General features: G+C 36.8%; 1 protein-coding gene across 1 annotated transcript; it reads left to right on the top strand.

Moving 5' to 3' along the window:
• The first annotated feature begins 10923 nt into the window (after nucleotides 1-10923).
• LOC131875800 (secreted RxLR effector protein 78-like) lies at nucleotides 10924-11448 on the top strand. Its single transcript, XM_059220475.1, has one exon. The coding sequence runs from the start codon at nucleotides 10924-10926 to the stop codon at nucleotides 11446-11448; it is 525 nt and encodes a 174-aa protein (XP_059076458.1).
• The last annotated feature ends 1624 nt before the right edge of the window (nucleotides 11449-13072 follow it).

The raw sequence follows: 13072 nt of genomic DNA on the forward strand, positions 1-13072 counted from the left end.
TAGATCATTCTGTTAGCTTTCTTTTCTACTTGGATAGTTAGAAGGTGGGGCTTTTGAGTGGAAGGGGCCAAAGACCAAGAAGCAAGTGTCTTTGACTTAAGATTAAATCTTAATCCTTTTATTACATCTCCAATTTTAAATTCAGTTTTAAACATTGGGTCCTTTTGCTTCCTAATTTGATCAATAATAAAAATAGACTGGATATCGTAGTCAGGCATCATAATCATACCTGGACTCTTAATCAATTGTCTTGCCTGTTCCACAGATATTTGCTCCTTGTCAAGATCATATTCCTGTAGTGCCCTGATAATCTCCTCTTTCTTTTCTACATTTCCTTCCTCTATGATCATATTTTGTCTTGATTGATTTTGTTTCAACATTGTCAAAAAACTTAAATTTATCTGACTTAATAAAGTCATCATCTTTCATGAACTCATTTGACAACATCACATGCTCATTAAAGCCTTGAGCAAGGGCTTCGTTTGTTTCTCCCTATTCTTCATTCTACCCTGCTTCTCTGAGATGTGTCTTTATTTGATGAAAGTAGTGTCCTTTTTCCAGTAACAATGGCTCTAGCAGGGTCTCTCCTCACAATTGTACTGACCTCTTTGGTTTTTTGTTTCTTTGTAGGTGGCACTCGGAGAGATTGAACTTCATCCCCACTCTCTACATCATCAATAGACACACTAAGTGGCCTCTTGCCATGTGAATATTGTCCATCTTGGGGGTCTTGCTGTTGAGCAGCCACTTATGGAATTTGAGGCATTTGTCCCACCAAAGTTTCACATAAACTTGACATTCTAATAATCCTCTCCAGGTACGAGTTATCAGGGCAAAAACTTGAGAAACGAGGGTCAACAACCTTCAATTCTGCTTCAACTCTCATAAAGTTTTTCCATTTTTTCTCCTTTCTTGTACTTCCTCTTTACTCAGCAAATTTCTAACCACATCTTCATCATCCAATGGTTCATGGTCCTTTGTTGTGGGCCAATGTGTCATTTTTGGCAATGCACGTTTAATAAATTGTTCACGATCACAAAATCTAGACACAACATTAACCAACCTATACTGTTTAAGGAAATTGTTTACTTCATCAAAGGAATTCCTACCAATGGTAAAATCAGATGCAACCCATAGCCTAGGAAGAAAAGAACCCTTCGTGTGTGTGTCAATGTATTCTTTTTCAACTAGGGTCAATTACCAAACAAACACCATAAAAGCAATCCTAATTGGAACTAATTTTGGTAAAATATTGGGAGGCTGAGGACACCCATAGACTCTGATCACAGTAAAGTTATCAAAAAAGGAAAAGTCCCCCCAGTTATGTGAAATAGACCAGTTTGGAACATACTGGTAAGCTCTCAAAACTCTCCTAACATTAATTGACAATCTTTCCCTATTTATTCTAGGCATTTCCATAATTGGCAAAACAATCCAATTTTCAAAGAAAAGGAAAGAAGAATGGGGAGAACTACTGTCCCAAACTTGGGTCCATCTTTGTATTGGCATTAAGACACCCAATTCTTCTTTGAAAAGCTCCAATTCTTTATCCATGAACTCAACATTATAGAACAAGATTAAATGCATCAGCAATGAATAATGCTTGAATGTAGGGATGGGTGCACCACTCTGAATTTCAACTAGAGCATTATGAATGTATTCAACCACATAGCCCACATAATCATAATATTTGTTAACATTTGGGTGTTGAATGTCCATAGCCATCATCAGTAATTTTGCTGACACTGTTGAATCTCCATTGAAAACTTTTACAAAACTCGACAAACAAGTCCACGCATCAATCCCCATATTTAGTCGCACACTCGCAAACGGTTATAACAATTTGAAAAGTAACCGGTGAGTTAGCGATAATCTTACCAAATCACCTTAATTGCAAACTCGCAACCCCTTTCACGAATCCTCAAAGAATCTCGTGAGTGAGTGACAACCGTTGATCTTCATCAAGCCCTTCACTCGCAACCTCACAACAACATTTGTAGTATTCTTTCTATACCTGCAAGCTGGCGACCATTGCAAATATAACAAAACAACTTATTTCATCACAAGCTCGTAACTCAAAACTTAACTTGACTTATACCCTTTTGATCCCATGACAACAAGACATTTAACTACCATCGCATGCTTGCAACACTTTTTGACTTAAGACTTACAAACCCGCGAGCATGCGATGACCAAAAAATCAGGCCAAAACTTACCTGTCGACATATCGCAACATAAAATGCTAAACAACTTCAAAACCTAAGAGGAAGTGATGAAACCAACTAAGCTGTGATACCAAGCACATCGCATGATCGCAAATTAAAATGACTTAACCGCGAACACTTCGCGACCTTGCGATAACATAAATCACACACAGTCGCAACCTCGCAACATAAAATGGTGAAGTGCAAAACATCTTGTGAGGTAGTGACAACTAAAATCTCCCAGTACAAACAAGCTCGCAACTTAAACTGACTTGATGATAAAGGACCTGCGAGCTAGAGATAACCATAAAATCTTGAAACTATTTATCTCTTGACCGTAGCGACCGAATGAGTACCAACAAAAAACAATGTTTTATGTTAATTACATTCATAAACAAGCACGAGCAGTGGCACATAGACCATTAATGACTTACTCGCTAACTCTCGTGGCTATAATGCATGACATCAAACCAATTCGAGACCTCGCGAGCAAAGGAATTTCATTAACAATCTCCAACTAGCTAACATAAAATGCTAACACCCAAAAAACTAGAGACCTTGCGATTTAAACCCACACCAACACTCGCTAACTCGCCAATTAAATTGTTATACATGAAATTTCTCTATGAGTTAGAGATGAAACATTAAACATGTCTCATTGTTTGACCAATTGTTTGACCACACTTGACGTTGACATGGAAAAATAAAGAGAGGACAACTCAAATTTTCAACGCACGACAACTTTGGTTTACTAGCCAACTAAGACAAAAAAACAAACACAAAACCCTAATCACCATGAACATCATGTTAAACATTTAATGTAGAACAGTAGAAGAGTTCTAACAGTTATGCAATATCAATAATTTTATGGATCCTGTGACACAAATTGTTGCATTTCATGTTCAACATAATGTGGAGTCAATTTACTAATAATTCAATCGTTTACTATTAATTTAGAAAATAAATTCTAATTGTTTACTAATAATTCAAATTCACAATTAAAAATATGAAATAAGTATCTGTTTTGATTGACAAATTCAATGAATACAATATCAAAAATCATCAATGACAACTATAGTATTGAAAATTGTAATATGACTCAAGAGCTCTAGTATAATTATAAATACCTATAAATTGAATGCTAATTCACTTCAGTGCCTCACTCTGAGGCTTCTATATTGCAAATGGACTCAAGATCCGAAAACTGACTAATACTAACAGGTTCATCTTCATTCTCAGTCAAGTATTCAAAAATTTCTTCGTCTTCATGATGACTCTAAGTCTACAATCCATCATTTGTCTCAGCACTAGCACTAGCACTAGCACCACCAGCTTTTAAAGTGTTGCACAGCCCTCGTCTTTCATGCATGGAATTCCAGATTGCTAGTGCCCTATCATATGGAAAATCTCTAACATTATATTGAGTTACAAACAACCTCAAGCAAGTTTCCAAATTTTTGTCTAATTTGTTTCTGATCTTTGATTTCAAAAGCCCTAATGCACTGAAAACTCTCTCATCTTCCATCGACCCCAATATCATTGTTTGACATAAATCAACAAGTTTCAAATATTTTGGTATTGCGATACACAATACTTCACTTTGATCTATCCTTTTCCAAAGCCTTGTGATTGATCCAGGTTCAAATGGATTATCCAAGTCAACCAACTGCTATTTCATAGATAATGCAAAGCGTTTACATTGTTTTTTAAGATGATCTGAATTTAAAATTCCTTCTATTGGTTGTCCATTGCAATATGCATCTTTTGAAAATGTCAATATCAATTCCTCTAGTTTTTTATGAAACACCTTTGCATCATTTGGATTATCTCCAATTGAATGACAAAATTAAGGATACACACAACCCATGGCTTCAAGTATTTCTTCTCGAGGGAATCTTTAACAAATCTCAGTTGAAAGTTCATATGCAATAGACTTCAAATTACACTAACAGATTTAACAATCCTGTCAAAATCATCCCTTTTAACTAGTAGTGCTTTGCCTCGCTTGCCTGTCTTAGATTGGTGCATTGGTATCTGAAATCCTTTTACAAAGACACATAACTCATCTTTTGTATTGAAATGTAAAAAAATTTCATCATGATTCAAATTTGTAATTATCTGCCACCTAAAAAAATTGGGCTTCACCCTATTAGATCTGAATATAGACCATCTAGGCCCAAGCATGTCATTTTACATAGAGTTCTATACTCATTGATATACATAGTTTTGTCTTGGGCTTTCTTAACAAGTTTGTTCATTGAATCCAACATGGGGAGAAGACTAGCTAAAGTTAATAGAGTCTCTATATCACTTAACTTATGTAAGAGATTAGGAGCTTTGTCTACTGTGAGGCGTTGCTCATACATTAGGCCGATTAAGGATTGATATTTTGTTAGAACTCGTTCCCCTGGTCCATGCAAGGAGATCCTACTGTTACTTCCTCAACAAAAATCTAAAATTCTGCAAAACATTTAGGACTTCGGCAGAAGTATGAGTGGACCTCGTGGACCAGATCTTCAACTTTTGACACTATAGGGAAATTGCTTACAATTCTATATGCTAAATTCATTCGATGGGCCATGCATTGAATGCCAACCATGTATGGTACAAATACTAGTTTGTAATCTTTTGCAAAGACCGGTCCTTTGACCTTGCATTACTGCAGCTCCATCAGCTCCAACACACACCAACTTCTTGGCAATTGTCAAGTCATCCATACTAGAAATTTCATTCAAAGCTTTCTTAACTTCCAAATATAAATTTTCTATTGTTGAATTGCCCTTCATTTTACAAACACAGAGTAGATGAGCTCAGTGGATGTGTTCTTTTACGGTATAAAAACCCAAGCAGTGTTATCTACCACAGTAACTTCATCTATGGATAATGAAATGAATTTTGTCTCTTTTACACTCTCTTGTAAATTTTGCTTTTCCACCTCAGCGAGACAGGTTGCCATTTCCCATCCAGCATTTATTGACCAATGTGACATAGGATAGTGAGGAACATTCATAAAAGATAATAAATTACTATATTTTGGGAAATCTTTCATAGGACGCCCTCTCAACAGAATATGAAAAATAACACTCATTAGAACAGTCTTTGCCAGGTTTGCATGTTTCGCTGCATGTTCAAGCCCAACCTTGATTGTATTTCTAAATCGACTATTACCAATCAGTGTCATTTTGTGGTTATGCTCTTCATATTCCGCTATATACTTAACATGAAGACATTCTTCCTTTGATTTCCATCTTACTACTTGTTTTTCCTTTCCGTCTATGATCTGTTTTTCATAAACCTTACCAATATGCTTTTCTATGGTGTCAAGCTTTAGCTGCATCTTCTTCTCTCTTTTAGTTTTCCAGCTACAAATCTTACACCTGCATTCTGTTGGTTGTTCATCATTGTTTGGGACTGGTTCAATGAATGGGTACTTTGCTACCCAATCAATCTTAAAAATCCTTGTCATCTCCCACTCTCGCCCCAGTTTTACTTTTCTTTTTCTTTTCTTCCTACCAACATCATCTTCAGTACTAGCATTTGCATCTGAGTGAATTATCTCATTGTGTGTATCCCTTAGAACATCTTCTGTCATGTTGGTATTGTCATCCTCATTTGATGCATTTAACTCAATGAAAATCCCACCTTGTGGTGGTGGTGAGCTACTGTGAATGGCTTCTACAACTGCAGAAGTTGATGGACCATAAACTTTGCCAATTCCAAAGTAAGACTTTATGGTAGTATCTTTAAGTTTAAGTTTTGGGCGTTTTGATGGCCTCCCAATCCCTTCAGTTTCACCACCCTGAGGAGTCTTATCCTTGTCTAACATCCCAATCCCTTCACCACCCTGAGGAGTCTCAGTATCACCCTTGTTTGACATCTCAATCCCTTCACCACCCTTAGGAGTCTCACCCATGTCTGACTGTGACATCTTGAGTCTTGACCTCTCACTACGAATTAAAAGTTGAAACTAATACTATCAAGTATGAAGAAATGATTACTCACGTTTATGCCTTCTCAATTCTCTGAATCAGGAATCAGGAATGCTTGGGTCTATGTTGAAAGATTGTAACTCTAGCCCTCGGCCCTACAATGAACTTCGATGTTCCAACTCAAATTGCGGAATGTGAGTCGAGAGCTCCCAAATTTACTAATCAGACACAAACATATTGTATTTATATCAATCCATGATTGCATTTTTGGTGAACTGTGCGGGTATTTCAAAATGCATCTTGATTTAAGTGGGGTGAAATGGGTCCTCGAATGCCTATAACATTTTAATTGATATTGGTGAATTTTGCCGACACGTGCAATGAACATTTAATTTACCGTTGGCGAATTAGGTCCTAGGCACGTCGTCGTTTTACTATTTATGGCAAATAACGGAGGTGATCTAATACCCACATCCGAGTGATTCTAGGCGAATATTATGAGCATGCATGTCAAACGGTGTGTGGTCAATGGTGAAGCCAAAATAAAGTCTACTGTTAACCCCAAAATTTCGAGCGATTTGACCACTGTGTTGCCCCAAACTATTCCCCATTTCCAAAAAAATAAAATGTGGAATTCGATAATTGGCGAAGATTCACCACTAAAAAGATCCCTGCTTGTTTTATTGGTAACTTTCTATCTCATTAGCTTCCTTTTTAGCATTGGCTTGTGATTTTTTTGTGATTATGATGGATGTGTGATGCAGGGACTTCGCGAGGTCATAACTTTTGACTTGGTTATCCGATTGGGCTGAAATTTTACGTGGACGTGTATCTTGAGAACGTGTATTGGATTGCCAACTAAACCTAGTTCGGTATGGCCTTCAAAATTTCAAATTTTCAGGGCCGGATTCCTTCATCTAAGGCCTCAAAATTGGCTTTTACTTTCTTTTTCGATTTTTTAGAAAGTTGTTTTTTTAGTTAATTTTGAGCTCATAATCTTTATGAGATTAGAAAGTTGGTTTTTGGTGTCATAGGAATGTTTTTTATATTTCTAGAAGATTTCATGATTTTTGGCATAGATTTGAAAATTTCCTTAAATAGCAATTTTCGGTTTTTGTAAAAATCTACCCAAAAAGGAAATTTTTGGGGATTGTTTAAGATAGGGAATTTTTCATTGTAATGGAGGATGGTTGGAGTTGCAGAAGGATAATGAAGAACATTTGATCCAAACTTGTGTTTATTTCTCATTATTATTTCTTATATTGGTTATGTTTTAACTGGCTACATCAATGTGATGCTTGAATTTAGTCTTCTATGTTGTTGGTCTAATGTAATATCTTGCATTCAAGTATCTTCAAGGGTGGGCCCCTATATATAACTCCTAACTAAATCTAAAAAAATTATTTCATCGAGTCATGAATTGTCTATCTATCTATCTATCTATCTATCTATCTATCTAGTTGGTTCTTCACATTGTGAAATATAAAAATGGCTCTAAAATTCTCTTCGGTCAAAAAATTACCTTTCACATTAAATACAAAATGGACAAATAAAATATTTAACATTTATAACACAATTTAAAAGTTAAATTATTTATCAATTTTAATAATAGTGTTGAAATGCATGGGGTTGCTTTATATTTTAAAACCTTCATAAGGATCCATGTTTTGTTACATGAATGATTGTTTTCTTTCTACCCAAAATTCACTTTGTCTAGACCAACATCTATCTCATCCTCATACATTGAATACTAATAAAAATATCAAAAATTATAAAAAATTTAAAACACTTTAATAACTTGGTAATTAGAGATTGAATTCGATGATCAACCTTGTATATCAAGCATGGTTATCTATTTAAAATTGCCTTTCAAATATAAAAGAATTAATTGGGTGGAATGGTTGGAAAATGCGCTCAGCAAAATTTAGGGAAGGCAGAGGATGGAGATGAAGATTCGTAGGAGGGAAACCAAGAAGATTTGGTCTCAAGAGGATGTACAGGCAACATAGATGAATTTGTGATTGATCTGTCTATGGAAATCTCGACAGAGAAAGTTCCATGGGAGGACTTTGCAGTTATTGCAAGGATTATTGGCCCTAAATTGTCTCGAGTAGAAATCAATAATTGGGTTTCCAAAAATTGGGGGGATGATATTGTAGTTAAATATATTCCAAAAGGATTTTTTGTGTTTGTCTTTTCCCAGGAATCAGAAAGATGTCGGATTTTAAATCAAGAAAATTGGTTTGTTAATGGCAACCCGATTTATTTACAACCATGGTCCCTAAACTTCGACCCTACTCCATTAGCGGTGTATGATAGTCCGGTATGGATTCAGCTGTATAACCTTTTGATTGAATATTGGGATGATGTGGTGTTGGAGAAAATTGGTAGATCTTTAGGCACTCTTTTGGAAGTAGATGAGGAGATTATTGAAAATGACCTCTACAAATTCGCCAGATTGTGAATTGTTGCGGTCCAAATAATACCATCACAGATTACTCTTCTACCGCGTCGGTTGAATGGAGGCAACAAGTAGAGATTGAAAAGGCTATTTCTCCTTGCTCTAGATGTGTCAGTCGCCTTCATTTGATGGTGAATTGCAGAATGTTTGTCAGAAGAGCAAGAGGCAGCCCACCCAGAAAGGAGAAGAAAGTTTGGAAAAAGATGGTAACCCAACCGTCACAAGTGGTTATACACAAAGAAACCCCGAACAAGGAAGTTGGTGAGCCATTGATTAATGAAGCAATCATAACTTTTCCATTGGAACTCCCTCTGAAGAACCAAGTGATGGAGGATGACAATTTGTCAAAAGAAGGTCGTTTGGAGGCAGGGCACGACTCTAATGGGTGCACCATTTCTATTGGAGTAGAGAATTTTCTCATGCATAAGCCTTTCTTTAAAGGTTCGTCGTATATCAAGATTGAGTATGACTTGGGTTCGGAAGAAGATTTCAAGTCTGTAGATGAATTAGATAATGTGGATCAAAGATGTATTAGCCAATCTACAAACGCTCTGTTAGGGAAAGCCAAAGGAGTGCGTGGAAGAAGGTCCAATAGGCAAGTAAGAGAGGCCAGAGCCAATGAGAAAGGGATAGTGAGTGTCATCGAATTTATGAAAAATGCCAAGGGGGATCTGTCTCCCTTGGTGAGACATGAAAATAACTACTTGGAATGTCAAGGGCCTTTCGGCCCCTGACAAAAGACGCTTGGTCAAATGAGTGTTAAGTAGGAGCACAAGCAAAATCATAGTGATGTAGGAAACAAAACTTAGCGTAGACAATGCTAAAGGCTTTTTGAAATATTGTAGAGATTGGGAGGGTGTCTTTCAAGAGGCCAATGGCTCTGCAGGTGGGTTTGGTATTTTATGGAAACCAGATTGTGTGAAAGTTAATCTCTCTGAGAAAGAAGAGAAGTGGATGATTTGTAAAGTTTGCAGCATTAGGGAGAATTTAGAGTCTCCATTAATCAATGTATATGGGCCATCCAAAACTATAGATAAGACAAAGGTATGGAATACTTTGACTTTCAAGATTAAGGATTTATTTAGTGACAGGGTGGTTGTGGCAGGGGATTTTAATGCCTTATTGACTTGGATGAGAAAAAGGAGGGGTCTGTGAATGACAAATAAGGTGATGGATGATTTCAGAGACTTTGTAGAATGAAATTAGTTAGTGGATGTCAAGCCCAAAAAATGGTCGATATACATGGACCAATAGAAGAATAAACTTTGCTAATATTTTTGAAAGATTGGATAGGCACTTTATAGGTGAATACTGGATGGGGCCTTCATTCCAAGCAGAAGCATGCATTCTCCCTGTCTCTCTATCCGATCATTTCCCTATGGAACTAAAGTTGAGTGAAGGCCTACCTAAGGGGAAGTGCAGCTTCAAATTCGTAAGTATGTGGTGGAGAGATGGGGAATTTCTGACCAATCTTGAACGGTGGTGGAAAGAAAGTAATATTTTTAGGGATACCCCTAGCTTTTACTTTGCAAAACGAATGAATTTTATGAAGGAAAAAATCAAAAGGTGGAATAGAGATTGCTTCAAAAACATTTTCGAAGAGAAAAGTCGAATTGAAGAAGCACTTTTGCAAATAAATTCAGACACAATTTTGAGGGGAATGACCAATGACTCTTTTCTGAGAGAAAAAATGCTAAAGGAGGAGCTGGCAGAGGTTTTACTAAGAAAATAAATATTTTGGAAAGACAAATCCAGAGAGCTCTGGATCAAAGAAGGAGATGCTAATACAAAATTCTTTCATGCGTCGGTCAAGACAAAGTGTGATAGAAATAGAATAGATTCTGTCATGGACCATAATGGCAATCTTATTTCCTCCTTTGAGGCTATAGAGGAGATAGCAGTTAATAACTTCAAAATATTACTGGGCAATGACAATGGTGCGATAAATAGACATTCGGCTCAGATGGTGTATGTTATTTAGAAAAAGATTTCTGATGAGGATAATTAATATCTATCGAGTCCCTTTACTAAAGAGGATGTGAGAAAAGCAGTGTTTGATATGCATCCAAACAAAGCCCCTGGTCCAAATGGAATTACAATGGAATGTTACCAGAAATGTTGGAGTTTTATGGGCGACGATATCTTCAAAGTGGTGGAGGATTTTAGAAAACAAGGAAGATTTGTAAAACAAATCTATCATACAAACGTTGCCCTTATTCCAAAGAAACATGATTGCACTTTAATGTCAGATTACAGACCTATATCCTTATGCAATTCTATATAAAAAATCATTTCAAAGATGATGGTTAATAGACTCAAACCAATTCTAATGAAGATCATATCATCGGAGCAGCATGGCTTCACCCTGGGGCGAGAGATTACAGACAATATTATCATGGCAACAGAGACTATCCACTCAATGCATAGTTCCAAAGCTAAAGGTATGATTATTAAGCTAGATGTGAGCAAAGCATATGATTGCGTTTCTTGGAATTTTCTTTTTGAGGTTCTTAAAAAAATTGGTTTTAAGCAAAAATGGTTGGATTGTATAAAACATTGTGTATCCTCTATGAACTACTTTGTGATTTTCAACAAGACTGTGAGCAGTTTTTTCCAGGCTACTAATGGGTTAAGACAAGGAGATCCCCTGTCACCATTCCTGTTTGTATTGATGGCAGAAGTGCTTGGTAGGAGTATCAAATATAGTGTTGGTCAGGGGGCATGGAAAGGTATTTCTATCAAGGGGTATATGGGACCTATGTCACATTCACAGTTTGCAGATGACACAATATTATTTGGAGAAGCCTCAGAAAGAGAAGCTCTGATAATAAAAAAAGGTGCTAGACTAATATGAGGAATGCTCTGGTCAGAGTATGAATAAACAAAAATTGATGATATATTTTTTAAATACAAGCAAAAGGACACAATTGAAGATCAAGAGCATTTTGGATTATGGTCAAGGTTGTTTCCCTATAAAATATTTAGGAGTGCCATTATTTGCTGGGCGAGTGGACACTAAAATTTGGGAAGAGGTGATAAACAAGTGCCAAACAAAAACTACCTCTTGGAAAAATAAATGGTTGTCTCAAGCCAGAAGAATACAAATGATTAGGTTGGTACTCTCGGTTGTCCCTACTTATTTTATGTCTTGTTACCGATTGTCCGACAGGGAGGCTTCTGCTCTAGCTGGGATGCTAAAAAAATTCATTTGGGAAGGGCATAAAGAGGAGAAAAAAATTCCCTTAACCAATTGGGACACGACATGTTTGTTAAAGGAAGATGGTGGGGCAGGTTTGAGAAAAATGAGCCTTCAAAATTTGGCACTTGGTGCTAAATTAGCTTAAAATGTATAAATATCCCCACAAGGGATGGTGCAGACTGATGGCAAACAAGTATCTGGATGAAAATGAGCCCGAAAGAATATTCACTATGGAAAACATTGCAGGAGGTTCTCCAATTTGGAGATTCGTTTGGGAGAGTAGGAAAATAATCATAGATCATCTTACATGGAAGATTGGAGATGGAAAAAAGGCCAAGTTCTGGAGAGATTCTTGGTGTGGGGAGGAAACATTGGCAGATTTGATGGAAGATCAAGATTGGGTCAATCAGGTGGAGGCAGAGGTTGGTTTATTTGTGGTGGACTATATCGAGCAATTTGATCCCCAGCAGGAACTGATCATTTGGAAAATTGTTGGCGTAGAGAATAAGGGTAACAACTTAAAATTGGCAGGGATTCTTAAAGGTAGGAAGGTTCATATCTCGAATGAGGTGGACACACTTATATGGAATGCAGCTAAATTAGGTAACTACAAGGTAAATTTGGGCTATGAAATACAAAGAAGGAGACAAAAAGACAGTAATTGGCCTGTGATCCTATGTTGGGATAAAAGAGTACTCCCAAAAGCAGGTGCCTTTTTATGGATTGTACTTCATGGAAGGATACTGACGAGTGACTGATTAAAAACAATTGGTATATCGGGACCTAGCAGATGTTATCTATGCAAGGAAGAGGAAGAAACAATTGATCACCTATTATATGGATGCAAATATTCAACTCAATGTTGGGATTGGTTTTTAAGTAAGTTGCAAAATCACATGGTCCGTAGTGGTACTTTCAAATTTCATATTTGCTTGGCCTACGACAGGCAAAAACTTGAAGTGGGGCAGCTTGTGGATAACAGGACCATCATTGGTCGCTTGGCTGATTTGGAAAGAACGAAATAGGAGAGTTTTCAGGGAGGAAGAATTGGAGGTTTCAATACTCATTAACATAGTCCAGGCGACAATAGAAGAAAATGTAAATGCCAAGATTTATGGGTAGAGCTACAGATTATATACCAAGTGGGATATGGAAATGGAACAGGTATGGAATTTAAAATAGTCAAGTTTCCATAGGTTGAAGGATAGGTCGATTGGGAGGAAGAATGTCAAATGGTGCCCGCCGCCTCCTGGTTGGAAAAAGCTAAACTTTGATGGTG

Source organism: Cryptomeria japonica, chromosome 5, assembly GCF_030272615.1.
Source record: "Cryptomeria japonica chromosome 5, Sugi_1.0, whole genome shotgun sequence".
NCBI classification, from domain to species: Eukaryota; Viridiplantae; Streptophyta; class Pinopsida; order Cupressales; family Cupressaceae; genus Cryptomeria; species Cryptomeria japonica.

Coding starts and splice junctions, on each gene's coding strand:
- LOC131875800 (XM_059220475.1), top strand. CDS start 10,924: ATGAAGATCATATCATCGGAGCAGCATGGCTTCACCCTGGGGCGAGAG.